The 27,757-nt window shown below is 36.9% G+C and overlaps 4 protein-coding genes and 1 long non-coding RNA gene across 6 annotated transcripts in view; 4 read left to right on the forward strand and 1 right to left on the reverse strand.

The window, feature by feature from the left end:
* The window catches only part of LOC141440570 (ATP-dependent RNA helicase DHX30-like), a 109,861-nt gene that overhangs the window by 20,454 nt on the left and 61,650 nt on the right, over nt 1-27,757 (forward strand). The gene's annotated exons all lie outside the window — the stretch shown is intronic.
* On the reverse strand, nt 2,628-11,706 carry LOC141440573 (uncharacterized). 2 transcript variants are annotated; one of them, XM_074105132.1, is made up of 3 exons: nt 11,509-11,706; nt 7,294-7,405; nt 2,628-5,629 (listed from the first exon to the last, which is right to left on the reverse strand). In XM_074105132.1, the coding sequence occupies exons 1-3, from the start codon at nt 11,527-11,529 to the stop codon at nt 4,596-4,598; spliced, it is 1,167 nt and encodes a 388-aa protein (XP_073961233.1). In that variant the 5' UTR covers nt 11,530-11,706; the 3' UTR covers nt 2,628-4,595. The 2 variants fall into 2 exon arrangements, with proteins under 2 accessions (XP_073961233.1, XP_073961232.1); XM_074105131.1 differs by lacking the exon at nt 11,509-11,706 and adding an exon at nt 9,343-9,800.
* On the forward strand, nt 11,071-16,197 carry LOC141440571 (uncharacterized). The gene is made up of 3 exons (XM_074105129.1): nt 11,071-11,327; nt 12,768-12,882; nt 14,344-16,197. Exons 1-3 carry the CDS (start codon nt 11,259-11,261, stop codon nt 15,537-15,539), a joined length of 1,380 nt encoding a protein of 459 aa, XP_073961230.1. The 5' UTR covers nt 11,071-11,258; the 3' UTR covers nt 15,540-16,197.
* On the forward strand, nt 18,729-24,689 carry LOC141440133 (uncharacterized). Its single transcript, XM_074104601.1, has 3 exons — nt 18,729-18,836; nt 20,645-20,756; nt 23,394-24,689. Exons 1-3 carry the CDS (start codon nt 18,729-18,731, stop codon nt 24,590-24,592), a joined length of 1,419 nt encoding a protein of 472 aa, XP_073960702.1. The 3' UTR covers nt 24,593-24,689.
* Nucleotides 26,599-27,757, forward strand: part of LOC141440575 (uncharacterized) — a 37,903-nt gene continuing 36,744 nt past the window's right edge. Inside the window, exon 1 of the long non-coding RNA XR_012452723.1 lies at nt 26,599-26,819. This is a non-coding gene — a long non-coding RNA (uncharacterized lncRNA). The remainder of the gene's footprint in view (nt 26,820-27,757) is intronic.

Raw genomic sequence — 27,757 nt, forward strand, 5'->3', positions numbered from 1 at the left:
CCACTGCTGGGCAAAGGCCTCTCCTCTAATCTCCTCTAATTTTTGTATTTAATTTATTAATTTTCTGTTAGTTTTTGTTTCATAAACATAATTTACATGCCTTTTTCAACTTAAAACTTCACAATGAAAACTTAATAGGTAAAATAAAGTAATTTAACAATATTACTATTTAGGTATTTAATCAAACTTTACATAAGATAAGATAAGACTTTATTTTTCAAAACACAGGCACACTCAAATAGAAAACACGTAAACATCAACGTACACTTACAGATCGTGAAAAAAAAATGGAAGAAAACAATTAACTTTAGTATCCATATATATCATTGTGACAAGTATACTTCTTCAATTTCTATCAACGTCTTTCCTTTAAATTTAGGCATAAAAAAACAGCTTAAAACCATCCCAGACGCCATTATTGTGGTTAGAACTAAAAGCATTACTATATTTCCGAACCTTTCTTCTATGTAAATCGTCAAATATCGACAAATAATCTTTATCATGAAGAAACATAACGCCGAAATGCATATAAACATCGACCGACGATTAAGCGGAATATAAACAGCAAATTTTGATATTGACAATGTAGTAGGGCATATAATTACTAACATATAGCTTATAGAAAACAACACAGTCATTAATATATTTATAAAAATCTCATCTGACCATCATGTCTTCTGAAAGTAATATGTAAAAAGTATTACAAACGCATATTGAAATATGGACGGATGTAAATAAAAGTAATAATATAACAATGCTCCCCACATCTAAAGTAATAGCGAATAGTTTAAACAAGAAAATAATATCAGACATTCCATAATAGCTTGGTATTCTATTGAATAATCTGGAATCCACAAAGAGTTAACTGTTTATTTTGAAATATAATGCTGCACAAAATTATAGAAGCACAATAGCACTGTGAGAGAAGCGGGGAGTAAATATAATCTGAACGAGTAAGGACGATCTTGACATTCAAAAATGTCATTAAACTCTTTTTCAGACGGCTGCTTTATCACATCTCAACATTGAAAAAGATTTCTTGCCTGCTGGGTCCTGTTTGTTTTTAGATGCCAACCAATAGGGTGACTCTGGCCATGTCAACAACGATACAAAACAAACCGTCGCTAGAAATATTTCAAATAATCGCAAATAATGCATTAGAAATACTTCGGATGAATAAAGATACATTAGCTTTCCAACAACGTATCCAGTCCTGTTCAAAGTTATGTTCGTTATTGAGAAAACTAATCTGTATTTTGGTTCGCAATATTCTGCTAAACAGACATAAAGGTGCACTAGTCCTCCTGATGCCATATATATCGTTATGTAAACCAGTTCTAAGCACAGTTTCGTTTCTGGTATGCTTAGGGATGAAGCCGTTATTGTCAGTGTAATTATGATTGCAACAGCTGGTTTCCTACCGCCGAATTCAGCTATGATTATTAGAAGAGTTACTCCCACAAATGGGACTGTGTTTTGACATAGATCTGTAACAAAAATGCTAGTTACTTTAAGTATTATTTTTGAGCCATGAGAGAAGAAACTAAACAGTCGTCAATGCACCACATTTAAAATGGTTAATACCTAGTGAAATTGAAGACGTTATTCGGGCGCTCTTGTTAGAATTTGAGATGCAGCATATACAAACTTTAACGATTTGAAAATCTTACTATAATGGTATTTTCGATACTCACTCCGCCAGTCAACTAATTCCTTGAATATAACATCCGATTCTTCACTTTCTGAAATTTTCAACAGCTGCTCCTGTCCTCCTGCCTCGATAAGACCCGCACAAAACGAAATTGCCACTATAGTCAGTGATATCAATGTCTGGAACAAATTACTCTAGTTGTACCTTTCCCCAAGATCAGGCTTAAAGCACACACACAGCTGGGCTAACAGAGATGTATATTACTATGTCTCTAGTGAACGAGACAAAATTAGCGGCTCTCTGTCTTTTCATCGAAATATTATTCCCAAATGTTTCATGCGCCGCGCCCAACTGTTTCCTTTCCCTACTCACGATTTTCTCTGAAACCATATTTTTTTCGAAACTGTCATAAAACAAACCTAACCTAACCTACAGAAATAAACTAGTATTTTTTTTGTTTCGGAGAAAATTGAGAGTTGGGAAACAAAACTATTTAGCAAATGAAACATTTGGGAATAACATATCTGCGAATAGGATACGAAGGATACCCAAAATTAGCTAAGTACTTATAAAAATTCGATTGATGCCAAACAATTGTTTTGGTGAAGGTCTTCATTTACGTACCTGCCTCAGGAAAGGTCCCCTTGATGGCTTATCCGCCATTTTCATTTAACGTACTTCTGCCTTCTCTGGCAAATTCACTGAGTTCACTACAATATCATAGTCATATTTCTGTAAGTATTGTAGTTTTATACATAGCAAAGTATAAGCGACTTCGTTCAAGTATTTAACTACCTTAATTCCGCGGAATCTACATTTTCCCGGGATCAAACTGAGTTATTTCGCTTTCGGATCAATGAAATCTTAAAAAAAAAACAGCGAATCTGCTAATAAACCGGAAAACTATCGTACTCAGTGATTTTTATAACTACAATGTTAATGTAATAAGTTAGCTAAAAAATTAGAAGGAACGCAAAAATATTTAACCTCCATGGTACTTAATTAAAGAGAATGTACTTGGAACTACTATTAAAATTGTCGACATTGAAACAAAAGAAGGGCATTTGTGAACAGTCCCCTCCGTTAATATCTACCACAGCGGAACGTGCAAAAATATCTGACACGTCCTACCAGCAGAAATAGAGTCCTAGTTAAGCGTGCATAAATATCTGAAACACAACTGTGTTAGATATTTAACCGGCGACTGTACATACGAAGTGAATATTTGGAGGCATCGTACGACACCATGTGCATGTTTAATAAGTCTCTTTGCCATTGCAGTACCTACGTCACCCAGGTGGTTGCATAACATCGACAAAACAATCTTTTAAATAGTTTATTGAATGAGGAGTTACTTTACGGAGGTCCATATCAATGCACCTAAATTACAATTACTATTACATTGCTTATTCGTGGCCTTATGACAGCTACGTTTATACAAAAATCTGTTTTCATGTTCATGCAGTTCCTCAGTGTAGTGTGGTGGTGATAGATGAGTTTGAGTGACTGTGTGTGGGGATAAAGGAGCTGCATCACGCCACATTTCTTTCATAAACGTTAGCTATCATAAGGTTGCGGGTGAGCATTGTTATTATTAGACGCACACTACGCGCCACCAGCAGCAGACGCAGCAGCAGCAGAGCGGTGGCGCGTAGTGTGTGTGTTGCGGCAGCCGCCGAGTCGCGTGCTCCTGAGAAGAAGGGCTACGAAATAGCCCGAAACATGTCGAGCTAAACTCGGTTGTTGTATGGGCCAAGTTGCCCGAAATAAATGAATTTATTATTATTATTATTATCATCACTATCAGGATCTCTAACTACTTAGACTTACCTACCTATCCGGTCGTCGTATATAGGTATGTAAACTCTTTATTGAACAATAATAATATTGTATAATAGTAATATTATATTGCACTTCATTGAGATTGCTCTATAACCTAACCAACAAAAAGTTGGAAAACCCCCGACTTTGTCACATCAAAATTCAATACCTCAAAAGCGGTTGAACCGATTCTGATAGTTTTATGTCGGCGCCGCGCAAATTATATCGTACCTAGTTTTTGTGTCGTTGTAGTTTAAATATATTGAATTTTGTGTAAACTACGTGTGGACGCTCGAAGAAGGCTGATCCGTTGGAAGAAGTACCGTCCTTGCTGTATCTTAGTGGTTAACGGTAACCTTGTCGGAGGTAAGTTCGAATGAGCCGAAGATCGATGGAGCCTGCGCCAGCTACTACAGCTAAGATCTGCACCATCATCAGCAGACGTCTCGGTGAGTACTTCAACCACAGGTCTCAGCCTTTATCCAGTTATTTGCCACACTATAGTTCGTATTTCTCGTCCTACAGTCCACTTAATTAAACCCCAAACATTTTGGTACATGCCTAAGAACCATCACTAGAAAATCTGCTTTCAAATAATAAAAAAACACATTCAAATCGGTCCACCCGTTTAAGAGCTATAGTATGGTGCCACAGACAGACACACAGATACAAAGACACACAGCGCTCAAACTTATAAACTCCTCTTTTTGCGTCAGGGGTTAAAAAATCAATAAATTTCATTCCTAGGCTGCCATAGAACCGTATCCGAATGTCATATTTTCATCATTCAGTAAACATTTTTATCGATATAACTAGACAAATAAAAAAATATTTACTGTGATAAGGTTACATGGTAGTCTAGGAATCAAATTGGTTGGCTGTACCTACAAAGGAAAGTAAGTAACAAGACACAGCTTTAATAAAAACTGTAAAACTATATTATTAGTTTTATTTTCAATTAAATACAAAATTTGATCTTTATTAGTAGCTTTGAAATAAATAAACAGTCAGTCAATAAATTTGGCTAGCTCGTGACTAACAGTTCGCTAAATCTTCAGGTGAATCGCATTCAGCTCATACAAAAATGTTAATTAATTTGTAGTGTCAGTTAGCCTCTAAGTGCTCAATCATAACTGACAATTATAGCAAATATTAACATCATAGCCGCTAATCCTAGTTGAACGTAGGAAAGAAGCGCAAAAGCGAGTGTTCTATATTCCTGCGACACAATCTGAACGAGGAAACCAAAGAATAGTATTAAAGGTCCACAGTTATTCATGAAAGTATAGACACGTTTTAACACATAAACTAACATTGGATGTGCTCCTACTGTCTTTAGAGCTGTAACGAGTGGTCCTCCTAGGCACGCAAATATGTAAAAAACAGCGGTAAGACCAAGGATGGTAAGGAACGTAAACGTCCGTTTGATATTTTTCATGATGACCACGGTGCAGCAGCCGACGAAGATGGAAGTACAGATGAGTAAGCCAGTTTTAAGCTCATTGCTGATAAAGTCAGTACTTGTGTTGGTCGCTTTATAGGACTTATACCAAACGGTGGTCTTGTAGATTGTGATAGTGAAAATCAGTACTAGGAGACTGAAGCTATATAATTTAGGATGCACATTAGAGTCTTGGGGCGCTTGTGTACTCTGTTGGTTTTGTAGTTCTTCCTCGCCATGCAACCACAGGAAGGCCGTTTTGCTCTCTTCTGTCTTCTCTTTAGAAGCCAGCCAGACTGGTGTCTCCGGCCATTGCAAAGTCCACCCTAAACACACCACCCCTAACAATACTGCTATAACTTTGAAGTACAAAGAATCGATACCAAGCACGGCACGGTAAAACTCTGTCTTCGGAATATAATTCGTCATCTGCCAAACTCCGGCATTAGCTATCATATAAGTTAATTTGTTCTTCTTTGAACTGTATTCCCAGATACCAATTATGGTCATTATCATGGTACCGCTTTTAATTAGGCCCTGGACTACAAATGCCAGTAGCAACCACGTGTGTGTGTATGCAATCGAGACGGAATGGAGAATAGTTGACAATATGCAGAGTAAGAATAGGATGGCGATAACTGGTTTTCGGCCTATGTAGTCTGACAGGAACATAGTCAGATATAATCCTGGCATCGGTAAGATTGTCTGGCACAGTTCTGGAATGAAGAAAAACATAATTTTACAAACTTACTCGTATCGGTTGTTGCATGGATTCTGGACGACTTCACCCGCAGGCCTGTTAATGTACTTTTTTTTTTCAAACGAGCAAGTGGGTCTCCTGATGGTAAGAGATCCCCACCGCCCATAGACACCTGCAACACAAGAGGATTGCAGATGCGTTGCCAACCTAGAGGCCGAAGATGGAATACCTCAAGTGCCAGTAATTTCACCGGCATTTCTAACTTATTATATTCCTAACTCAATAATATTCCTATATCATCAATATGCTATTTATTTAATTAAACAAATCCGGATTACTCACGTCTTAAATCGAGTTTAGCTCGACATGTTTCGGATTCTAGGAGCAACGCGATTTAGCGGCTGTTGCAACATAAGCACTGCGCGCCACAACTCTGCTCGCACGACTATTCGAAACATGTCGATCTAAACTCTATTTCAGACGTGAGTTATCTGGATTTGCATCATTAAATATAATAATAATAATAATAAATAAATAAATATCACGGGACAATATATTTTATGTTTATATTATACACTTAGTATATTTTATGTGACATTAAAGTATAAGTATATACATTTTTAGTAAATAAGAACGTTATAGTAATACATATATAATACTAATCTGCAAATTATATTAGCAATATTTCACTTTTTTAAATTCGACAACCGGAATTCAGGATTTTCGCAGTCAACCCCACCGTGTTCGTAATGAAATAATCTTTATTTTCATTTAGTTTTCATTCATTAACCAGACCGGTGCAATTTACTAGTATCGATTTACCTGTTTATACCTGCCTACTCGAGAGTTGTGATAGGGGAAAAAAGGCAACCTAACGTTTGCATAATCTATGGACTTCGTACTTTTGATTGGTATGGAATTTGTCTATTAACCAAACCGTTAAAAACATTTTTTTTTTTAATTATTAATTAATCATATCCTGGACTGAAATCTTTTAGACAACCTATAATGTAATATATTTATTGAGATATATAATATTTATTGTATATTTATATATAAAATACGTTTCATCCATTAACCAGCTCGGTGAAGGTCGTTCTTAAACGGATCTTCTACTATTGTAATATTAGTGGGATTAATGGGATCGAATAGTAAATACTTAATTATACATAGTGGCTCAATTAGATCGGTCAGTGTGGGAAAGTCTGAAACTATACGACATACTAAGATCTGTTCTTAGGAACCATGTCATCGATTTTAGTAACAAGAAATTCATAGATTTCATATATTTATTTATTCATAGATTTAAAAAAAAAGCTTGTACTCCAAACGGGAATCGAACCCGGTTGTTTTGAAAAATAACACTTACATTATTTCTATTTGGATATCGATAGTGTAGGTCATAAGCAATAAAAATGTTGCTATAAAACACGAATTCTTAAATGAACAAAATGCATTGTATTTCACAATTTTTAATGATCTAAGTTTTATTTTTCAAATCGTATCAAAATTCCCGAACTGAGTACAAGTTTTTTTTAAATGTTTCAATGCAGTTATTCTGGTTACTAAAATCGATGACATGGTTCCTAAGAACAGATCTTCGTATGTCTTATAGTTTCAGACTTCCCCATACTGACCGATCTAAATGAGCCACCCTGTATACATTATCATCGTACTTACTCCACAGACTCAGCACACCTGGAAGTCTAATAGTCTTGAGCATTACATCTTCCACGGCTGTTGTTATCCCGGACAAGAAAAACAGACTCATAATTGTCACAACAACAGCGGGCTGAAAAAAAAAACGTCATCTTCAAGTTGCAGTTAAAGCTAAAGTCTTCAACTGACGGATTATTGGCAGTAGTTCCTTCACCACTAACTTTGAGGGCGACTAAAGACCCACTTATTCTGTTGCGATCCTTTTCTAGGGTTCCGTACTTCATAAAAAAAACCACACTTTGTCACTTCAAAGTTCAATATCTCAAAAACAGCTGAACCGATTTTGATGAAACGTGTCTTAGAACCATCGCTAGAAACCCTGACTTCAAATTAAAAAAACCGCATTCAAATCGGTCCACCCTACGCTTACAAGATCGCTTTGTTGTCCGTCTGTCTGTCTGCCTGTCAAGATCCTTTACCTCGGGAACGCGTGGAGGGATTTAACTGAAATAGTATATAATAGTCCCTTGGAGCTGTGAAAAAATCAAACTTCTAAGTTGATGTAAAAAAACATACCTACGACCGTTTTATGCTGCAAAAATCGTAATTATAAGTATTTCGGCACTTTTGAGGGGATCAAAATTTATAGGGCACTTTTTTATGACCTAGAATTATGAAATTTGTCAATTAATATCGTCTCGTACTACCCACAAGTACAAGAAATGAACTGAAACTATACATTTATTTTCTTATTATTTATGTCTGTCTGTCTATCTTGGTAACTATCTAAAATGACCCCACATTGCGTATGTAAATACATTTTGCTTAGGAGACTGCTAACTAATACGATATTTACAAATTTGTACGGAGCCCTCGGTGCGCGAGAACCACTCCCACCTGGCCGAGTTTTTTTTGAATTATTTTTTGTGCTGGGTACAGTCACCAGCATTAATATCTACCACAACGGAGCGTGCAAAAATATCTGACACGTCCTTCCGGCCTTAGAAAATAGAGTCGTATCAGATATTTATGCACGCTTGTTACGTCAGATATTGGTGCTGGTGACTGTACTTTTAAATTTGTCATCATTAGCGAGCTGCAGCTACCCCATGCTAGAACTCCATACAATATACAATTATGTCATCCAAGAAGCATCCAAGATTTTATCAATAGGTACCTACCAGCAAAATTAACGTACAATACAACTAGAATATTAGTTTAGCTCGGGATTCAGTTTTCCTCATTTTCCAGTAGATTCAAATAGAATGAAAGAGAAAACTGATCTTTTGTTGCGAATTCCGAACGACATTAGCAAAAGTTTTATTGCTATTAAACCAGATGTAGGCGCTTTTATGCTAAATCCTAAGAAAAAAAAATATTTCCCTACTTTAATTTAGGTACTTAATGTTTGTGTATTTTTAAAGTTTTTTTTTTTTTCTAAATTTGCCATATCGGTGATACACTGCAATACCGCATCACTAGCATTTTCCATGAGGTCTAAGTTTCACTGTCAGAACAGTTAAATTTTTATAGTACTGTTCTGGCAGCCGTGGTGGCCTAGTGGGCAGCCGTGGTGGCCTAGTGGTTTGACCTATCGCCTCTCAAGCAGAGGGTCGTGGGTTCAAACCCCCGGCACGCACCTCTGAGTTTTTCGAAATTCATGTGCGGAATTACATTTGAAATGTACCACGAGCTTTGCGGTGAAGGAAAACATCGTGAGGAAACCTGCACAAACCTGCGAAGCAATTCAATGGTGCGTGTGAAGTTCCCAATCCGCACTGGGCCCGCGTGGGAACTACGGCCCAAGCCCTCTTGTTCTGAGAGGAGGCCTGTGCCCAGCAGTGGGACGTATATAGGCTGGGATGATGATGATGAGTACTGTTCTGTGTTGTTTTATAAAATAATACCTTATAAATGGTAAAAGCTAGTTATGCGCTATTGCAGTGTCACCGACGTACTCCTATTATTTTGCTTAACCATCTGTCGAAAGACGAGAAAGAGATACACACGAGCGAAACCGCTGGTAAACATTATTCAAACATTTCAAATAAATAATTAGTAGGTAGGTACCTCTCTATACCTAACCCTCTTTATTCGATGGGAATCACTGATGAGTCCAACATCACTGCTTTCAGACATCTTCATCCAGTTGTAGTTATACTAACTACTAGTACTAATATTAGTACCAATACTAAATATCACAGCGACTAATGTTTCACAAGTTAATAAAGGTTAGAGACAAAAGGGCGTCTGGTCACTGCGACTTACCGCGTGGAACTGCGATGCAACAGCGTCTATCGTGTGTTCTAAAAATAGTACTATAGTACTACCATAGATGATATGGTTGGCTTCTGTTTGAACAGTCATGGGTAGTTGGGTCGTTTTGTTTTAGTTTAGAGATGGTGCACCAAAGAGTTAGAGGATTGGTTAAACATATTGTTTGGGTTTGGGTATAGTTTGAGGCTTTTGGGATGGCTTCTTCTTTCTAGATAGGGCAGAAGTGCCGTTTTTGGCCACCTTAGCACCGATTTTGGCTAGTTGACATTTGAAATAATGTATAAAAAGTTATAGTATTAAAACGATAATGTTTAGTGAGTTTTTAAAAGTTTTATACTGAAACGAATAAAGTATGAATGTTTTATTAACATATATTTATTTCAAACTTTCAAACGTATATTTAAACAATACATTTCCATAAATGGTACAGTGGCCACAAACGGTACTTCCGCCCTAGGTACCTTAATTGACACCTAAAAAACTATAATCCTTTTAAACATACATTACATTAATGTACATATTTCATTGGGAATCGATGAAAAAGACCTATGACGAGAAAAAAAAAACCATAATTATCACACAAATTTGTATGTATTATAATGTATACCAGTTATACAGGATGTAGTACGACAAAATTAAATGGGAGATAGGAGGGCAGGTGTCCTACACAATATATTAAAAAAATACCTTAGTAAAAGTCTCACTGTTTCCATAGCTGCTGAATCAAATCAGAGTGCATTCTGATCCAGTTCGCACCTTAACTTAGATAAGGTGGTAGTACTAACTTAACGCGATTTTTAGTGTAGTTTTTTTGATAAGATATCATTTTGAATGTTCATTAAATGGACATGTTTTTAAGCTAGTAAGTTAAACAGTGTACATGTAATTTTTTTCACTGTGATAGATCAAATCGTGACCAAATTTCAGAAGGAGAGACAAAACTTAAAATGAAATAAAAAAAAACTGCAATCGTTTTCTTAAAATACTTTTTTGCATCTGATAACACAAATATTTAAAATTATTTTTCAATAAAAATAAACGCAAAAAATAATTAATTCCTTAGTCTTAGTCTGTCTTGAAGTTTGTGTGTAGATTTTTTTCAAAAAATCAGAAAAATCGGAATGTCTCGAAAACGGTGAGACTTTTACTAAGTTCATTTTTTATATTTGGTAGATCACCTGCCCGCCTATCGCCCATTCAAGTTTGTCGTACTGTTTACGGGACATATAGGGATATTTATATAAGGAAAATACCGCAAAGAATCGCTCAAGGAAAATAATAAACACAAGAATCTGCAGCTTAGTTTACCCCAAAATACGGACCGGTTTGCCATTTGCAAGTATTCAAACTATACTGAACACCTTTGTTACCTATGCAATACGGGTGGAAATTGATTTTATTAACTACACACACTTATTAATGTAAATGGCCATAGCACGCTTCTTTTTATCGCTGACGTGAAGCGTATGTCCCTTTTTAACCATCCAACAGGTGCGATAGAGATGTATGCTGTATGTGCGATCTCCTGCATACATTTAGCACAAGAACTAAGTTAGTCATCATTTGACACGTGTCAGTGCGTACGCGTTCCGTTATTTGTTTTATCTGTATTTACAAAACAATGTTTTTTGAATGGTTGACTACAAACGGGTAGTATTTTAGCCGCGGTGATACAAAGTGATGTTCATTGAAGCAAACAGGAGAGTACAATGTCTCAACGCGCTGAAGTTGAAGTTGAAGATAGCAAACAGAAGACGGACGTATTTTTGTTTAGAGAGGTAGGTATATTAAGTTTAAAAAGGTAATTTTATTATGATCATTTGTATTGAAAATTGGGTGTGCTTTTCAAATTCATTATTCGTTGTGTCTATTTCTTATTGAGTTTTTGTCCATACCATGTCGTAAACGAAGACGGGATCCAAATGAACATGATTTGGTTGGTGCTTTATCTCAACTTACCCTTGTGATTTTGTTAGCCATGGACTGGAGATGCGTGTTGTTCTGCCTGGTGCTGGTCAGCTCAGGTTTAAGAAATTGAGAAAGTTTTTTTTTATTCGACTGGATGGCAAACGAGCAAGTGGGTCTCCTGATGGTAAGAGATCACCACCGCCCATAGACACCTGCAACACCAGGGGGATTGCAATTGAAACACTAGTGTGGCAAAAAATTAAGTCTTCGTAACTGTCATATTTTTTATTTCCAATGCATCAGTATGATAACAATGGGTCTATATCGACTGGTAGAAAATTGTTAGTCATAAATTTATGAAATGTTTTACATAACTATTTATGCTCTGTCACCTTTTATTTTTCAGAATTGTTACAAAACAAACCTATCCTAACATGAAGAGTTCTACAGTGCCTATTTAAAGATGATGAAAAATGTACGGTTTCAAAAAATCCTCAAAGATTCATATTTTCTAATAGATAACTTAATAGAGAAATTATGTTGGCCAGAGTTTATAATTTATTGTTTTTAGAGTTCCGTACCTCAAAAGATAAAAACGCCTCTTTCTCGGGAACGCGTAGAGTACCAACTACGAATAATAGGGCACCAAGCTAAAATAAATCTCGAATACTCAGGTCTGCTATCGCTTGAAGCAATGAAAATATCAAAGCTTCTTAGCGCAATTAAAAGATTTAAAAAATGTTTCCGTACAAATTGCCGTAACTGAAAAACCTATGGGGTACGTCGAGTTGTCCTATAAGCTTGGGATTTGGTATGATTGTAACTCTTATAGCACAAACAGTAAGAAAGGTTTGAAAATCTTTTTTTTATATATTTTTGTTTTTCTCAGTACCTAACTAATCTTAAATGATCCCAAACTGCGTACATTTTGTTTAGGATCAGGGTTCGCTAACACGGGATATTCATAGACACACACAAACACGCCTGTATTGCCAAATGGGGTAGGCAGAGCACACGAAACGTTACCGCTTCGGAGCCAGTTTTGGCAATTTAAAAATTTTTTTGGTCATTCTGTAGAACTCTATTTGTTCATAGATATCTACAAATATGCACGGAACCCTCGTTCCTTGTTCGTGCGCGAGTCTGACTAGCACTTCGCCGGTTTTAATTTTTTGCAAGCTTTTATTGATCTTATATACATATATAAATGATGTCATGATAAAAAACTGTATAAGGAAAAACTATTTATTATTTGAGACGATACTTTGATTGTGACGGTGTTTTTACATAGTATGATTTTTTTGTTCCAGCCCATAGTACTATTGGCCATATTATGCTTGCCGCTGTCGTTTGGAATAACTGCGGCTATCCAGATCGTAAAGGTTAAGGATGTAACAGACTCGACCGGACTGTATCAAATATGGAGTAAGTATTAGTATTATAATGCTCATAGATCATATTACGAGCATAGGTACAGGCTATTTGCCTACCCTAGAGCCAAGGGGGCATGGCACGGGGGCAGCTGGCTGCGAAGGGCAGCGAAGCCACCTATTGAAGGTTTTTTAGAGTTCCGTAGCCAAAATGGCAAAAACGGAACCCTTATAGTTTCGCCATTGCTGTCTGTCTGTCTGTCCGTCTGCGGCTTTGCTCAAGGACAATCAAAGCTGTAATTTTGCGCGAATATATATGTAAACTATGCAATAACAACAAAAATAACAAAATAACATAAACCATTAGGGGGTTGCAAAAACTATTTTTCTATTCAGTGATTTGTTTGCAAAATATTCAACATTAAAGTGCAAATTTTCATTAAAATCAAACTATCGTCTCTTAATGAGGCGGCAAAGATAACTGGCCCGGGGTGCCAAATCTTTCATCACAAATTATCTCGTTCGTAAATGAACAAAATTTTAGGTACCATCAGCCAAATATGTGGTCAGTACCTCCCTAAAGTTGATAATCGTTTGCAAGTTATTAAACAATAATGCCAATAGACGTGTCTGTCAACTTGAAAGTTCGACTTTAGTGACATATTCGTTGGATAGGAACTTGTTTCAAAATTGATAGACCACTTATTTGGCTGATGGTACAGTCAAACCGTCTACTACAGGAAAGTAATACATATTTGGCCGCTAAAGACGGTTGATCGTTATAACTAGTTTTATATTGGTATGGTAAAAATATGCAAGTTGAAGTGGCAATGGGCGGGACAAATCGCTCGCAGAACAGATAACCGTTAGGGGAGAAAAGTTCTCGAGTGGCGACCACGAACTGAAAGACGAAGCGTTGACATGCCTCCCACCAGGTGTACTGACAACATCGTGAGAATCGCGGTGAACCGGTGGATGCAAGTGGCGAGTTGTCGTTCATTGCGGCGTTCTAAGGGGGAGGCCTTTGTTCAGCAGTGGACGTCTTCAGGCTGATGATGATGATGATTTTGTTATATAAGATCGTGACGGGACTTCTTTCTTACATATTTTTATAAATGGTGTCCTTATAAACTGTTTTGATTGTACATTTCATAAATACAACTGTTAATTAACGTAACAAAAACGATGATCATAATCAAAACTAAATTGAATCCCCGCGTGCCAGCCGAGTTTCCTGGTTGAATAGTGATAGCAATTCGTTGAGTCAGATAGCTGCCGGCGTGTCAACAAGGCGCTTTTGTTCTTGTTTAAAGTGTTTGAGATCTATTCGTTTTAATACTAAGCCATTCCACGATACCAAAGCAAACCTCCTGCTTAGATGTCGTTTTAATACCATGTCATTTTGAGACTTAGCTTTTCTGCATTTGTAGTAGTTCTGTGATCTTGTCCTTACGTAGAACAAGTAATTTTGTAGATTCAGTAGTTTTGATACTAACCCATTTTAATTTAATTTCAGGTTTATCAGGAACAGCCATTCCGGAGCTTGGAATGGTATTCTTCGCGTTTCTATCGGAAATCCACGGACGAAAACCTATCTTTATAATACTATATACACTATCCATCGTATCCGTTATTCTGCATTTGTTGCCAGGGCAAGAAAGTATAAGATTCTCGTTCCCATTCTTAGGTATAGTTAAAGGTGGAGCATTAGTTATGGGAACTTTAGCTATAACAGAATACTGCTCCCCTAAACATAGGTTTACTTACCTAATGTTCAATGGAATGCTGTTAAATACTTTATATTCATTAACCACTATTGTGTTAACTTTAGAAGCTAGATTATATCAGTACGTGCAAGCATTCCAAATAGTGTTAATGCTGGCATGTTTACTATCAGCGTGTAAATGGCCAGAGTCACCTTATTGGCTGGCTTCTCAAGGAAGACTTGTGGATAGCCAGGAAGCTTTCTTGTGGCTTCGAGGAGAGGAGGGTAGAAAGGAACGTAACTTGCTGATGGAGGAGCGTCGCACCCCAGGCCCTTTTAAACTCTACTGGATATCATTCTTCATTGCAGTCGCTACAATTTCTGTGTCTGTTTTTACGAATTTAGGAGATCGCTTCTGGATAAGATGGCGCATCGGCCGGCCAAAAGACATAATGACAGAAAACATCCTCCGATCATGCGGCGGCATAGTTATTGCTTCCCTAGTTTCTGTGCTTTCATATTTTGTGAGACGGAAATTACTGTTTCTTCTGGTCTGCGGTATATCTTTTATTTTGTCTTACACCATGGCTATCTGGGTCCACGTAGACTCAACTGTCGAGGATCCTAGCAACCTGTGGTTCTATTTCGGATACTGCACTAGTGATGTGATCTCTACATTTGGTCCCATAGAACTTAGTGTTATTTTGTGTGTAGAACTCATCCCCCTAAAGTATAATACCCATATGGCGTGCGCTGTGTTTCTATTCAGATATGTGGCCTACTTTCCTTTCGTGACTTTTTTTTGGCGACATATTGGAAGTTTTGAAGAAAGTCACGCTTTTTTACCGTTATTTACTACATTATCGCTTGTCAGTGTAATAGTATATTACTGTTTTGCACCAGAAACTAAAGGCAAGACTTTGTTGGAGATACAGAAGCTGTATACGCCAGAACTAAGTAAAGCAAATTCTAAAGAAGATCATGACAAGATCGTGACGCATATATAAATTGTAAGTTGGTTACATTATTAATTATATTAATACAACTGCAGTTTAATTTCTAATTGATTGACCGATGCGTTGTTTTGCGGATGTCCATATTGACAGCGCCATCTTTTACTTATATCCGTAACTACAACCTCTATTTGATCACTAAAACTTTGGATTCTAAAGTTTTCTTTACAAGCATATTAGTCAGTTCTGGATCCATACGGCAGATGGCGTTATTACATGAATACACGCTGTTAATTAATATACTTACTGAAAACTTTAGACTCCCAGTCTTTTATTTTAACCAGTCGAACGCCCTGCGCGCCACAGTGACGCGTATCTAAGTACTCGTGATTAGTCAATTTTTGTTACTAGTTTCGATCACCCTATGGGGTACTAGTCCAAAATTACCCAAAAAAGTCGTTGGTCGCACGACGGGTTAACTTGCTTAATACTTTTATTTTGTAATACCTTAATTATTTCAGAATAATATTCGTATGTTTTATTTAGTCAATAATTTATATGTATAATTTTATATATTTTATAATTTAATTTGGCCGTTTTTCTGACAGTTTTTATTAATAAAAAACGGCGAAATGCAACTGACAAGCACAAATTACGAGTGTAGAATTACAAATCAAGTATTACCGACTTGGTGAAACTTACGATTTTTTTTTATAAAATTAACGAATTTTTATATAGGTAGGTACATATATGCATTGAACTAACAACTTCTATATCAAATTTCTAATCATCCTGAACACAAGAAATGAATCAAAATTAACTTGCAAGATATGAATCAAAGAAGTAAATATACGGCGTGAATTTATATATGATGTATATAAGCTGTTAGAGCAGTTGCAATTAAGTTGCAGTTGAAATGCAGGCCGTCTGTTGGGCAGCCTTAAATAATTTACCCCCTTATTCATAAAACTTAACAAGCCTATGTTAACTAACAAATGCTTTGTCCCTTTCTAACTAATACAAATGTCGAAGTGATCCAACAGATAAGGACAAACGAATTTTAGCGGCATTTTAACTAAAATAGGTTTGATTGTCGTTTATGAATAAGGGGGTTAATCATTACTTTTAATTTTCGTGCTTTAGGCAGCATAACGCAGTATTTGACCTTTTATACTCAGTACATAATTAACTAGGTATGATTTTATAGAAATAATATAACGTTTTTATCTACAATTATGATTTTTATTTCTTTATCGCATTAAATCATAGAGCTCTCCTTTTACTTTGTCGTAGTCGGATAAAAATTCAGGGGACTACTTGGTTAGCCAAGCGAAGCTAGTATTTAAAAAAATATTGTTTTTTTTTTATTCGACTGTATGGCAAACGAGCAAGTGGGTCTCCTGAGGTCTCAAGTGCCAGTAATTTCACCGGCTGTCATACTCTCCACGCCGAAACACAACAGTGCAAGCACTGCTGCTTCACGGCAGGATTAGCGAGCAAGATGGTGGTAGCAATCTGAGCGGACCTTGCACAAGGTCCCACCACCTTACAATGAACAGTTCTTATGAGAAATAATAATTACTCTACAGCTTTATTTTGGTGTTCTAAATGTTGTCTCAGAAGTCTCATAAAATCTTGTGTCCTCGTCGTAAGTTATTCAAGGTCAAATGTCTAAAAACTACAAATTTCGCGATTATCTCGGTTTCTATAGCTCCAGTGATGTTAACATTTATTACAAAATTGTAGAGCATTAAATTCGAAATAGCTTAATGCCGTCTCAACTCAACTGTTGTAAATTATGCCCCGGTAATATTTAGAAATATACAATGACAACCGTTTACTTACAGTATCCTTGTTAACCTACCATGGCCACGCAATAAATAAATGACTTTGAGTTTGGCTTGAAAAAGATTTCGGTAACAATTTGAAAGGACAACGTTCGCTCTCACAACGCCATCTATTCATTGCAAACGAAGTTAACACGTCATCTTATGAGCTGAAGTAGGTACGGTATGTCACCGTTCTTGGACAGCGCCCTCTATTTTTGTTTAAACTTTGTTTAATATTGAAAAATTAATTAGGTGACAAAACAATATTTTGTTGCAGTCAATCTTGTCGCTGTAGGGGTTGGTGATAACAAGAAAATACAATTTTTGCACTGAAGAAACATTTTATTTTATGTATTAAGACAAAATACACGTTTACACTTCGAGCTTGCATAGGAGAAGAGGGAGGAGCAAGAAGGCAATGTTGCCATATTTAAAATAGTATGAAGCAATCAATTTGTTAGGTCCCCAACACCTTTATGCCACTAACCATAAGGTCGATTATACATAAATTTGACACTAGGGCTGTATTTGTTGAACTAAAGATGAACTAAAACAATTACTTTGCTCACCCGCGACCTTATGATAGCTACGCTTATGCAATATATGCGTGTTCGTTCATGCAGTTCCTCCACCTCCACACCGTAAGAACACACATAAATCACACAACCCATCTATCACCACCACCACACTAAACTGACGCGTTTCGAACTCAACCGGAGCTCATCTTCAGAGCAACACAACCGTACACCATGCTACCAGATGTTCTGTATTTTGTTGTGTATTTGTTATTAAAATAATATCCCGAAATTTCAATTCAACTGCCGGATCTAATGCTTTACGCGCAGGAAACTGCGGGTAAACGCTAGTATAAAATAGCTTTGCTAATTGGGTATAGATTGCGACGCACCCGAAATAGGTAGTATGATGTCATAGATAATTGAAAGGCCTGCGTTGCATGTGCTGTGCCTAAAACAAAACTCAAGGCCTAAGCCAAAGGTTAACCAAAAATATTTAACAATTACCTATATGTATATAACGAACTCGTTTTTGGTCTGGTAAAAATATATAAGTAGGTATTCTTGATTATTGAACGGTTCAAAAAATTATAAATTTAAGTTCACTTGATCATACCTCTATAAACTCTAAGATGATAAATCATAAACTGTTTTACGATGTATACTTTTCAATTTATCAAAACCTCATCTGTACAAAATAAATCGAAAAAAATATCATCTCGAAAAAATTGCACAAATTATACCTAAGTACTTAAAAAAAGTAACAATATTTTCACGTATAATAACCTGATTTTAAACCTCCATAGGCTTCAAAATCAGTTCCACGCTGTTCGCGTGCCTAGACGCACGCGTCGCGCTCTGCAATTTAGAGACCATTTTGTGACCCCTCCTGTACCACCATGATACATAACAATGATGTTAGTAACACAGAAGATAATGGCAACAAACCTCGAACCGAAGGAGATAGAGATGTCACCGTGTCGAATGAGAAGTTTTTGTTTAGAGAGGTAATTCATTGACTTATTGAATTATTTGTTTTAATTCTCTTCTGAATATTTAGAGCTACAGATGATGTGAATAATGTTTTTACACGTTTGCCCGAAACGGGGTTATGTTTTTGTCAGATAAGTTCGTATTTATCTTGCTTTCTTAATTAGCTTAAGTAAACTGCAAAACATTTACTACATCTGTATCTGTACAAGAAAAAAACCGGCCAAGAGCGTGTCGGACACGCTCAAAATAGGGTTCCGTAGCCAGAACGAAAAAATTTTTATATACTTATTACCATCCTGATTTTATTCAAATTTTTCCACCCACTGGTTTAGATTTTAGAGGGGGGGGGGGACACGCTCGACTTTAATGAAAATTTGCACTTTAAAGTTCAATATTTCGCAAACACATCACTGAATCGAAAAATGGTCTTTGCAAACCCCTCCTTTGCAAATCAAATAATGCCGGCACGTCATTGGCCAAAAACGAAAGAGAGATCCGACGTTGAAATGTTTGATTTATGCATACTTCACTCTTCTTTGGTCCGAGCTTGCCGATACAGGTTGTGCGACGAGAGTTGGAGTGAATGATTACACACACAGCTACATGAAGAACTGATTGCATAAAAAGGAGAATGAATTAAATGAATGAGTAAATGTCAAAATCCTGCTATCTTTACATGACATGTTCTTGTGTGCGTGACCTCAACTCTGGTAGCACTACCTATACTTGCCGAATAACACACGATAAACTCAGTTTAGACTAACAATTGCACGTCATAAAGGAAAAGAGTTTGAACGCAACAATGGAATGCTACTCGTAAAATTTTTAGGGTTCCGGAGCCAAAATGGCAAAAACGGAACCCTTATAGTTTCTCCATGTCTGTCTGCCTGCCTGTCTGTCGGTCTGTCAGTCTGTTTGTCTGTCTGTCTGTCTGTCTGTCTGTCTGTCTGTCTGTCTGTCTGTCTGTCTGTCCGTCCGCGGCTTTGCTCAGGGACTATCAATGATAGAAAGCTGTAATTTTGCACGGATATATGTGTAAACTATGCCGACAAAGTTGTACAATAAAATATTCAACAAAAATTTTTTTAGGGTACCTCCCATAGACGTAAAGTGGGGGTGTTTTTTTTTTCTCATCCAACCCTTTAGTGTGTGGTATCGTTGGATAGGCCTTTTAAAACCATTACGGGGTTGCTAAACCGATTTTTGTATTCAGTGATTTATTTGCAAAACATTCAACTTTAAAGTGCAAATTTTCATTAAAATCGAGCGCCCCCCCCCCCCTCTAAAATCTATACCTAAAAAAATTTCGTTATGGCTACGGAACCTTATTTAGGGAGTGTCCGACACGCTCTTGGCCGGTTTTTTGACCTGTGGCGTCAGCTAGCGTAGAGTCCCGGTTGCTCGACAACGACTCCATTACCTTGCTTTCGTCATACATAACACGCCACAGAAAACTGACACTTTTTAAGGTCGCCGGCAAAACGATTCAAATTCAAATTCAATATTCAGTAAATAGGCCGCAATGGGCACTTTTACACGTCATTTTTTCAACTACCAGCGCTTTCGGAAACACCATCATCAACCTTCAAAACGCTTTAATGAAACGCTTCAACTCACGATTATAATTCAGGAACATTTCACAGTCGCGAACGCCACATTTGAACAAGATCTTCCGAAAAGATCAAAACTAGCCGAACCGTTCCTGAATATAATCGTGAGTTGATCCGTTTAAATTGTGTAATATTGCAAACATGTCTCACGTGAGCTTAAGTATTTAATATTATTGTCTACAATTATAATTATTACTGTGTTTTTGTTTCAGCCTGTTGTACTTATATCTATAGTCTGTCTGTCCCTGTTCAGTGCTCTATCTTTTTATCAACAATCCAAGAGTATAATGAGAATGCCGATGTATATTCAGTTTAGAATATATAGTAAGTATTATTTCAAGATTTTCCCATTATTTGTAAAAAGTTACAGAACATGTAGCAGGAGTATCAAATTAGGGACTCCAAGGCTCCGAGGTATTAGATCCGTCGTCAGGGCTGCTATGGACAGAAGCCAATGGCAACAAATAATCCTATCTAAATGTAGACCAGCAGGTGGTAGTACCTTGTGCAAGGTCCGCCCGGATTGCTACCACCATCTTGCTTGCTAATCCTGCCGTGAAGCAGTAGTGTTTGCACTGTTGCGTTTCGGCGTGGAGAGTAAGACAGCCGGTGAAATTACTGGCACTTGAGGTATCCCATCTTAGGCCTCTAGGTTGGCAACGCATCTGCAATCCCCCTGGTGTTGCCAGGTGTCTATGGGCGGTGGTGATCTCTAACCATCAGGAGACCCACTTGCTCGTTTGCCATCCAGTCGAATAAAAAAAAAGACCGCCCGTTGATAACCACGATCCTCAGTCATGAGGGAACGACTGGAATGGATGGAGCAGGAGTACGAGTATACAAGGTGTTAATTAAATATCTGAAAACTAGATATAGTTGTTAAAAATCGAGAAGAATTGGTAACACTATACTTAAAAGCAGGTTGAGTGTATATTTTTGTGACCCCTCCTACGATAACCCTTCCTTAAAGTTTATAATGCAGCATGCCTATGCCAATTAATGTTTTATCCCTACAATTATGTTCAGAAACTGTAATCAAATGGCCTCTAGTAATAAACCTGTATCTGTGGTTGCATCTTAATGTTTACATTAAAATATCAATAACCGACAGGTACTTTAATTATCTACATTAAAATTTCGAACAGCTTTATAAGAAAGAGTAATATTTGGTTGTGATTATGGAATTAGTCGATTTGTAATTTCATTCAAAGTGAATTGGTACAAATCCACTAAAAGTTAGTTGTGACAGTTTTAAGGCAATTCCTTCATGGCTCATAACATAAGCATGCTACCTAGGGAGCCGTGGTGGCCTAGTGGTTTGACCTATCGCCTCTCAAGCAGAGGGTCGTGGGTTCAAACCACGGCTCGCACCTCTGAGTTTTTCGAAATTCATGTGCGGAATTACATTTGAAATTTACCACGAGCTTTGCGGTGAAGGAAAACATCGTGAGGAAACCTGTACAAACCTGCGAAGCAATTCAATGGTGTGTGTGAAGTTCCCAATCCGTACTGGGCCCGCGTGGGAACTATGGCCCAAGCCCTCTTGTTCTGAGAGGAGGCCTGTGCCCAGCCGTGGGACGTATATAGGTTGAGATGAAAGTAGTAGTATACATTGCAAATATTTTTCTGAGTAAGTGTATCACCGATGACTCAAGGGTCACGCACGGTATGATAAGAATACAAAAAAGTTGATTGGCCCATTTAAAATACTTGATTTAATTCCAAAGTCTATAAAAGCAGTAACTATTTTTTTAATTTTAAGGTAAGTAAATAAAAATGACAAATTTTCCACCACCTCTACGCTAGTAACGTCTATGCTGTCGTTCAATAAATAACGTCAGATTTAGACGAAGATTTTTCAAATGAAAATTAAATATTTAAATCAAGTGAATTTTGGTGAAAAAAGTGATTAGACGTCTAGTTAAAATACACGAATTATAGAAAAATGTGTTATTGATTCAATCCAGTGGGTGTTTAAACAAGATTTTTTATGAAATCAGTTTGTTTACACTTTTTATAAATTGGGCTGATATACCGTATAGCGAATAACGTTTTTCCATCGTATTTTGTCAGAAAGGACATTGTTGTAGAGGCTGGAACGTAAACAATAGACGATCGAGTTAGTTTGAAGGTTGACCCGAAGGGGAGGCCTTCGATATTACGAGTTCATCTATTGCACTTTTGGCCGAGACTAAACATTGTGCTTTTCACGACAACTGAGAGGAAATAAAAAAAAACACAAAACAAACAATAGCAATTCAAAGACTGCGTTGCTCCTACCGACCGTGTGACACTCTTTACCGGCCCGAATACCGACATGGAAATACCGATTTTTGAACTTTATTTTGCCAAAAATTCACAATGTTTAAAACTATTAACGAAGCACGCGCTACTGACAGCGCAACTGTGCTTAGAAGGTGTTTGAGCACAGTTGTAGCGAGACACATTTTAAGCGCTAGCAGGGTATATAGGGTATTCTAAATCGATGTTGAGAAAGCCAGATAAATACGAACTTATCCGACAAAATAATTAATGAAAAAACATTATAGGTACACTTGATCAGTAACAACACATTTCGCTGTGAAATATATATATAGAGAAAGTTCGCTAAAATAGATATAATAGTATATAAAACACATTTCGCTGTGAAATATATTATGTATATATATATATATAATGTACTTAATGACCGCGACGCCATTGAAATGTGCGGTAATTTGCTTGTCAAAACGTCGAAGATTTAATATTGCGTTTCCGAAGCATACCTAAGGGCAATGCCCATTTTTGCGCTCTTACAAGCGCAAGCTGTAACTAATATCAAGACAGGTCAATTTTAATGAATGAAAGAGAAAAGCTACATGTTCGGAATAAACTTTGTGTGATACTGAAGAGTATAAAATAAGATCTAGCCAATTAAAATTTTCAAGTACGATCTGCATTCTATTTCTTTCTGGTTTACAGGTTTATCGACATCAGCTGTCCCAGTGATCGGATTGATGTTCGCTGCGTTTCTATCTGAAGTCACCGGACGCAAGCATGTCTACAGATACCTCTTTGCACTCTCTATATTTTTAGCCATCCTCGTTGTATCATCGAACCACCCAACCGTCACGTGTGTGGTATTTATATTACGTGGTATGATAAGAGGCGGAATTTTAGTGATGAACGGCGTAGCCATCACAGAATATAGTAGCCCAAAACATAGGTTTGCGTGGTTGATATGTGATAAAGCAGCGTACAGCATAATAAGCCGTCTTATGACAACTATAACGTTGGATTCAGAAATTTTATTTTATATACTGCTAGTAATTCAGTTAGTGTTAGGTCTGATTTGCCTAGGATCTACTTGGGCTTGGCCAGAATCGCCGTACTGGCTAGCTAACAAAGGGAAGCTCGAGCAGAGCAGAACTGCTTTTATGTGGCTGCGAGGAAAGGGAGGCAGGGAGGAGCTCGCCTCCGTTCTTAAGGCGCGTCGCCGGCCCGGCCCACCCAAACTATTCTGGATTAGTCTTTTAATCGCTATTGCCACAATATTGGTTAGCACTTTCAGCCAGCTACAAGTAGTACTGTCAAGCATTATTTACCGCCGTTTGACTAGTGAAACGCGCGAGTCACAAGTCTACATTCATTTATTTGGCACCACGGCAATTACCTGCACTTTAGCTGCCGTGTCTTATTTCGTTAGACGTAAAGTTATATTTATTGTTGTTTCTATTCTATCGTTTATTTTATGTTATGCTGAAGCTCTTTGTATGTACCTTATATCTGGCAGTGCTATCGATAGCATTTCATTTTATTTGTTGCATATCGCTTCTGATGTGATACAAACAAGTGGTCCAGCAGCCTTCGGGGTGATTTTGTTCATCGAGGTTACACCGCATAAATACAATACGTTTATATCATGCATTTGTTTTATCGTGACGTTTTCGGCTTTTGAAATTTTATTTCCTTTAACTTTGTACGTTATTAATGAAGTCTTACACTTTTCTGTGTCTATAGCGTTGTCTACGACATTTGCGTTAGTTGCAGCATTGTTGTATTACTTTTTCGCTCCGGAAACTAAAGATAAGACATTGCTAGAGATACAGAGGTCGTATACACCTGATGAAAATAACTCGAACCCTGAACAAAATCAAAGCATAATGCTAAATGTGATATAATATGTTAAAATATAAAAAAAAAAAACATAATTTAAAGAGCAACTTAATGATTAAGGGTTTTTTTGATGTTTATAATTAAATACACATGTAAATAAAGTTTGCGCAGTTTTATTTTGTTCCCCTCTAATTTCAAAATCAGCATTAGTACATATTTAAACAGCATAAAAGACTTCTCTAAACTGTTTTTCTAAATTAATAAAGTTTAATTCAAAAGTTATCCTACTATTAAAAAGATAATATTATCGCAAAAGAATCTAAAGTTTGGATTGTTCTGATTTCCATAGAGTTACGCTAGTTCTCATTTGATGCGTTTATGTCGCTTTCTCAACTAGCTTACAGAAGTTTATTGCAAATAATTGAGCAAGCAAGATAATAGTACGAACTTGTCCAACAAAATACAATGAAAAAAGATTATTCACTAGATCTGGGGGCCTACCACGCTCTCTTAATGCGATTCAGATTAGGCTCTAAACTTAACTGCATCGCTATTTCGTACCACGACGTTACTTTTGCTATTCAGTTCAAGCACGGTTCAGCGACAGCGATACAGACATTTTCATTCACTCACGTCAAGGCATATCGTACCATGACGCTAACTTGAGAATTTCATGATTGCCTAAACGTCACTAGGCAAATCGCTAAACTGTCAGTTCTTGGAATTAAAGGTTTTTTACTTAGAAATTCATAAATTTCGGAATTTTACTTTTATGCCTAGGAAATTTTCATATGTACTCACGAGTAGTTGTCTGATTTAATTTCAGCATCGAATTTGAGCTTACTTTTGTTTTAACGAGCCTCGAAATTTTTTTTAACCCCCGACGCAAAAAAAGAGGTGTTATAAGTTTGACCGCTATGTGTGTCTGAGTGTCTGTCTGTGGCACCGTGTCTCTTAAACAGGTGGACCGATTTGAATGCGGTCTTTTTTATTTGTAAGCAGGTTTTCTAGCGATGGTTCTTAGACATGTTTTATCAAAATCGGTTCAGCCGTTTTAAGATCATCAGCTCTTTTGTTCGCTGCGGTAGGAATCTTAGACGCATAATTAATTAGAGATGACACCGTACCAAAATATATTTTTTTGTTTACAGAGGTAGCTACTACTTATACGTTTTGATTATTTGTTTTAATCCTCTTTTTTAAGTAGAGCTAATTTAATTGGTGACTGTACGAGTAGTTGTCTGATTTAATTTCAGCATCGAATTTGAGATTACTTTCGTTTTAACGAGCATCGAATTTTTTTTTAACCCCCGACGCAAAAAAAGAGGTGTTATAAGTTTGACCGCTATGTGTGTCTGTATGTCTGTGTATCTGAGTGTCTGTCTGTGGCACCGTAGCTCTTAAACAGGTGGACCCATTTGAATGCGGTTTTTTTTTTGTTTGTAAGCAGGTTTTCTAGCGATGGTTCTTAGACATGTTTTATCAAAATCGGTTCAGCCGTTTCAAGATCATCAGCTCTTTTGTTCGCTGCGGATTTATGGTATTTTAAAATCAAACAATGTTAATGTTGCCTTTAAAACTAACAACTGTTTGTACTCTAGGCTTTGAATGAAACCACAAAGATAAGGTGGATAAACGAACTAGATCGGGTGTATACAAGCTTACTTGTAATGACTGAAATGAAGTAATGTAGACAACACCTCGCAGTTTTAATGCCAGATTAAAAGAGCATGTTTCGGCATATAGGAATGAGCATCCTGACAGATCAAATTTCGCCACACATCTGTTAGAATCAAATCATTCTTTATTAGATTCAGATTCGTATGAAGTGTTACATTTATGCGGCAAGGGGTGCGGCAAAATCTAATACGTATAAAATTTTCGGGTCAAAATTGTTTGTGACCAAACTCCTTCGAAGTGGCTTGACCGATTTTTATGTTTTTTTTTGTATATTTTTGGTAGGTCTGAGAACAGGACGTAAACTATTTTTCATACTTTTACGCAGACGGAGTCGCGGGCAACAGCTAGTTTAAACAGAGTTCCATTTAAAAAGTTTTGCATCCAGATAACCTGTTTTAACCTCCATCTTAGGCTCCAGAATCAGTTCCACGCTGATCGCATGCGTAGACGCACGCGTCTCGCTTGATAATTTACCGACCTTCTTGTGACCCCTCCTGTGCCACCATGATACATAACAATGAAGTTAGGAACTCAGAAGATAAAGGCAACAAACATCAAACTGACGGAGTTAGCAATGTCACCGTACCGAATGAGAAGTTGTTGTTTAGAGAGGTAGCTATTCATTGAGCATTTTGTTTTAATTGTCTTTAAATGTTTAGACCTACAGATGTGAATTTTCTCTTTTAATATGTTACAAAACAATTTTATGCTAAATAATTTTAGACCAATTAGTCTCGGTAGCAAGTGGTCTTAGTAGCAAGTGGTCTAAAATTCTTTGACTCAAAGTTGACGAAGCTCCGCTTTGCGAAACTCCTATTCTACGCGGCTGTGTGCTTTGACGCAACCCTAACCTAACCAAACCTTATATGTTTTTCAAGTTTTCGTCAAAACACAGGGTTAGGACTGCTACGTAGACCAGTTGCTTCTTAGACCAATTGCTTTTTAGACGAATTAATACAATAACGAGGTCCCAGCTGCTGTAATATTTATCCGATACTTGGAAATTTTGGCAGTGGGATACTTGGGTAATGCTTGAACGTTTGTCAAACTTACAATGCTACTCCACTCTTATTTCCTCCGAGTCAGAATCAACAACGACTCTATATCTTGCTTTCGTCGTAACACGCTGCATAAAACTGTGCCTTTTAAGGTGAAAGAAAGAAAGAAAGAAAGAAAAGAAAGAAAATATTTATTCGTGACAAACATGAGAACAATGGATAAAAGAAGTAAAAAGAGAAAAAAAAATAAGTTATGCATGTCACGAAATGGTCCCAAATCAGCAATCTAGTTTACGTTTTAGTATACTAGTTTAATATATTTTTATTTAGGTGGATGGGAACGTAAATAAAAATATATTGTTAGGTGGAAAATTAGACAAATCAAACGGTTCAACTCACGATTATAATTGAGGAGCTTTTCATCGTCGTGAACGCACACACATTTGAAAAAGGATCCTCCGAAAAGGTCGAAACTATTTGGACCGTTTCTGTCTTATAATAGTCTGTATGAAATATCATTTGTGTAATATTTAAAACATGTCTCACGTGAGC

The sequence above is a fragment of the Choristoneura fumiferana genome, chromosome 22 (assembly GCF_025370935.1).
Source record: "Choristoneura fumiferana chromosome 22, NRCan_CFum_1, whole genome shotgun sequence".
NCBI lineage: Eukaryota > Metazoa > Arthropoda > Insecta > Lepidoptera > Tortricidae > Choristoneura > Choristoneura fumiferana.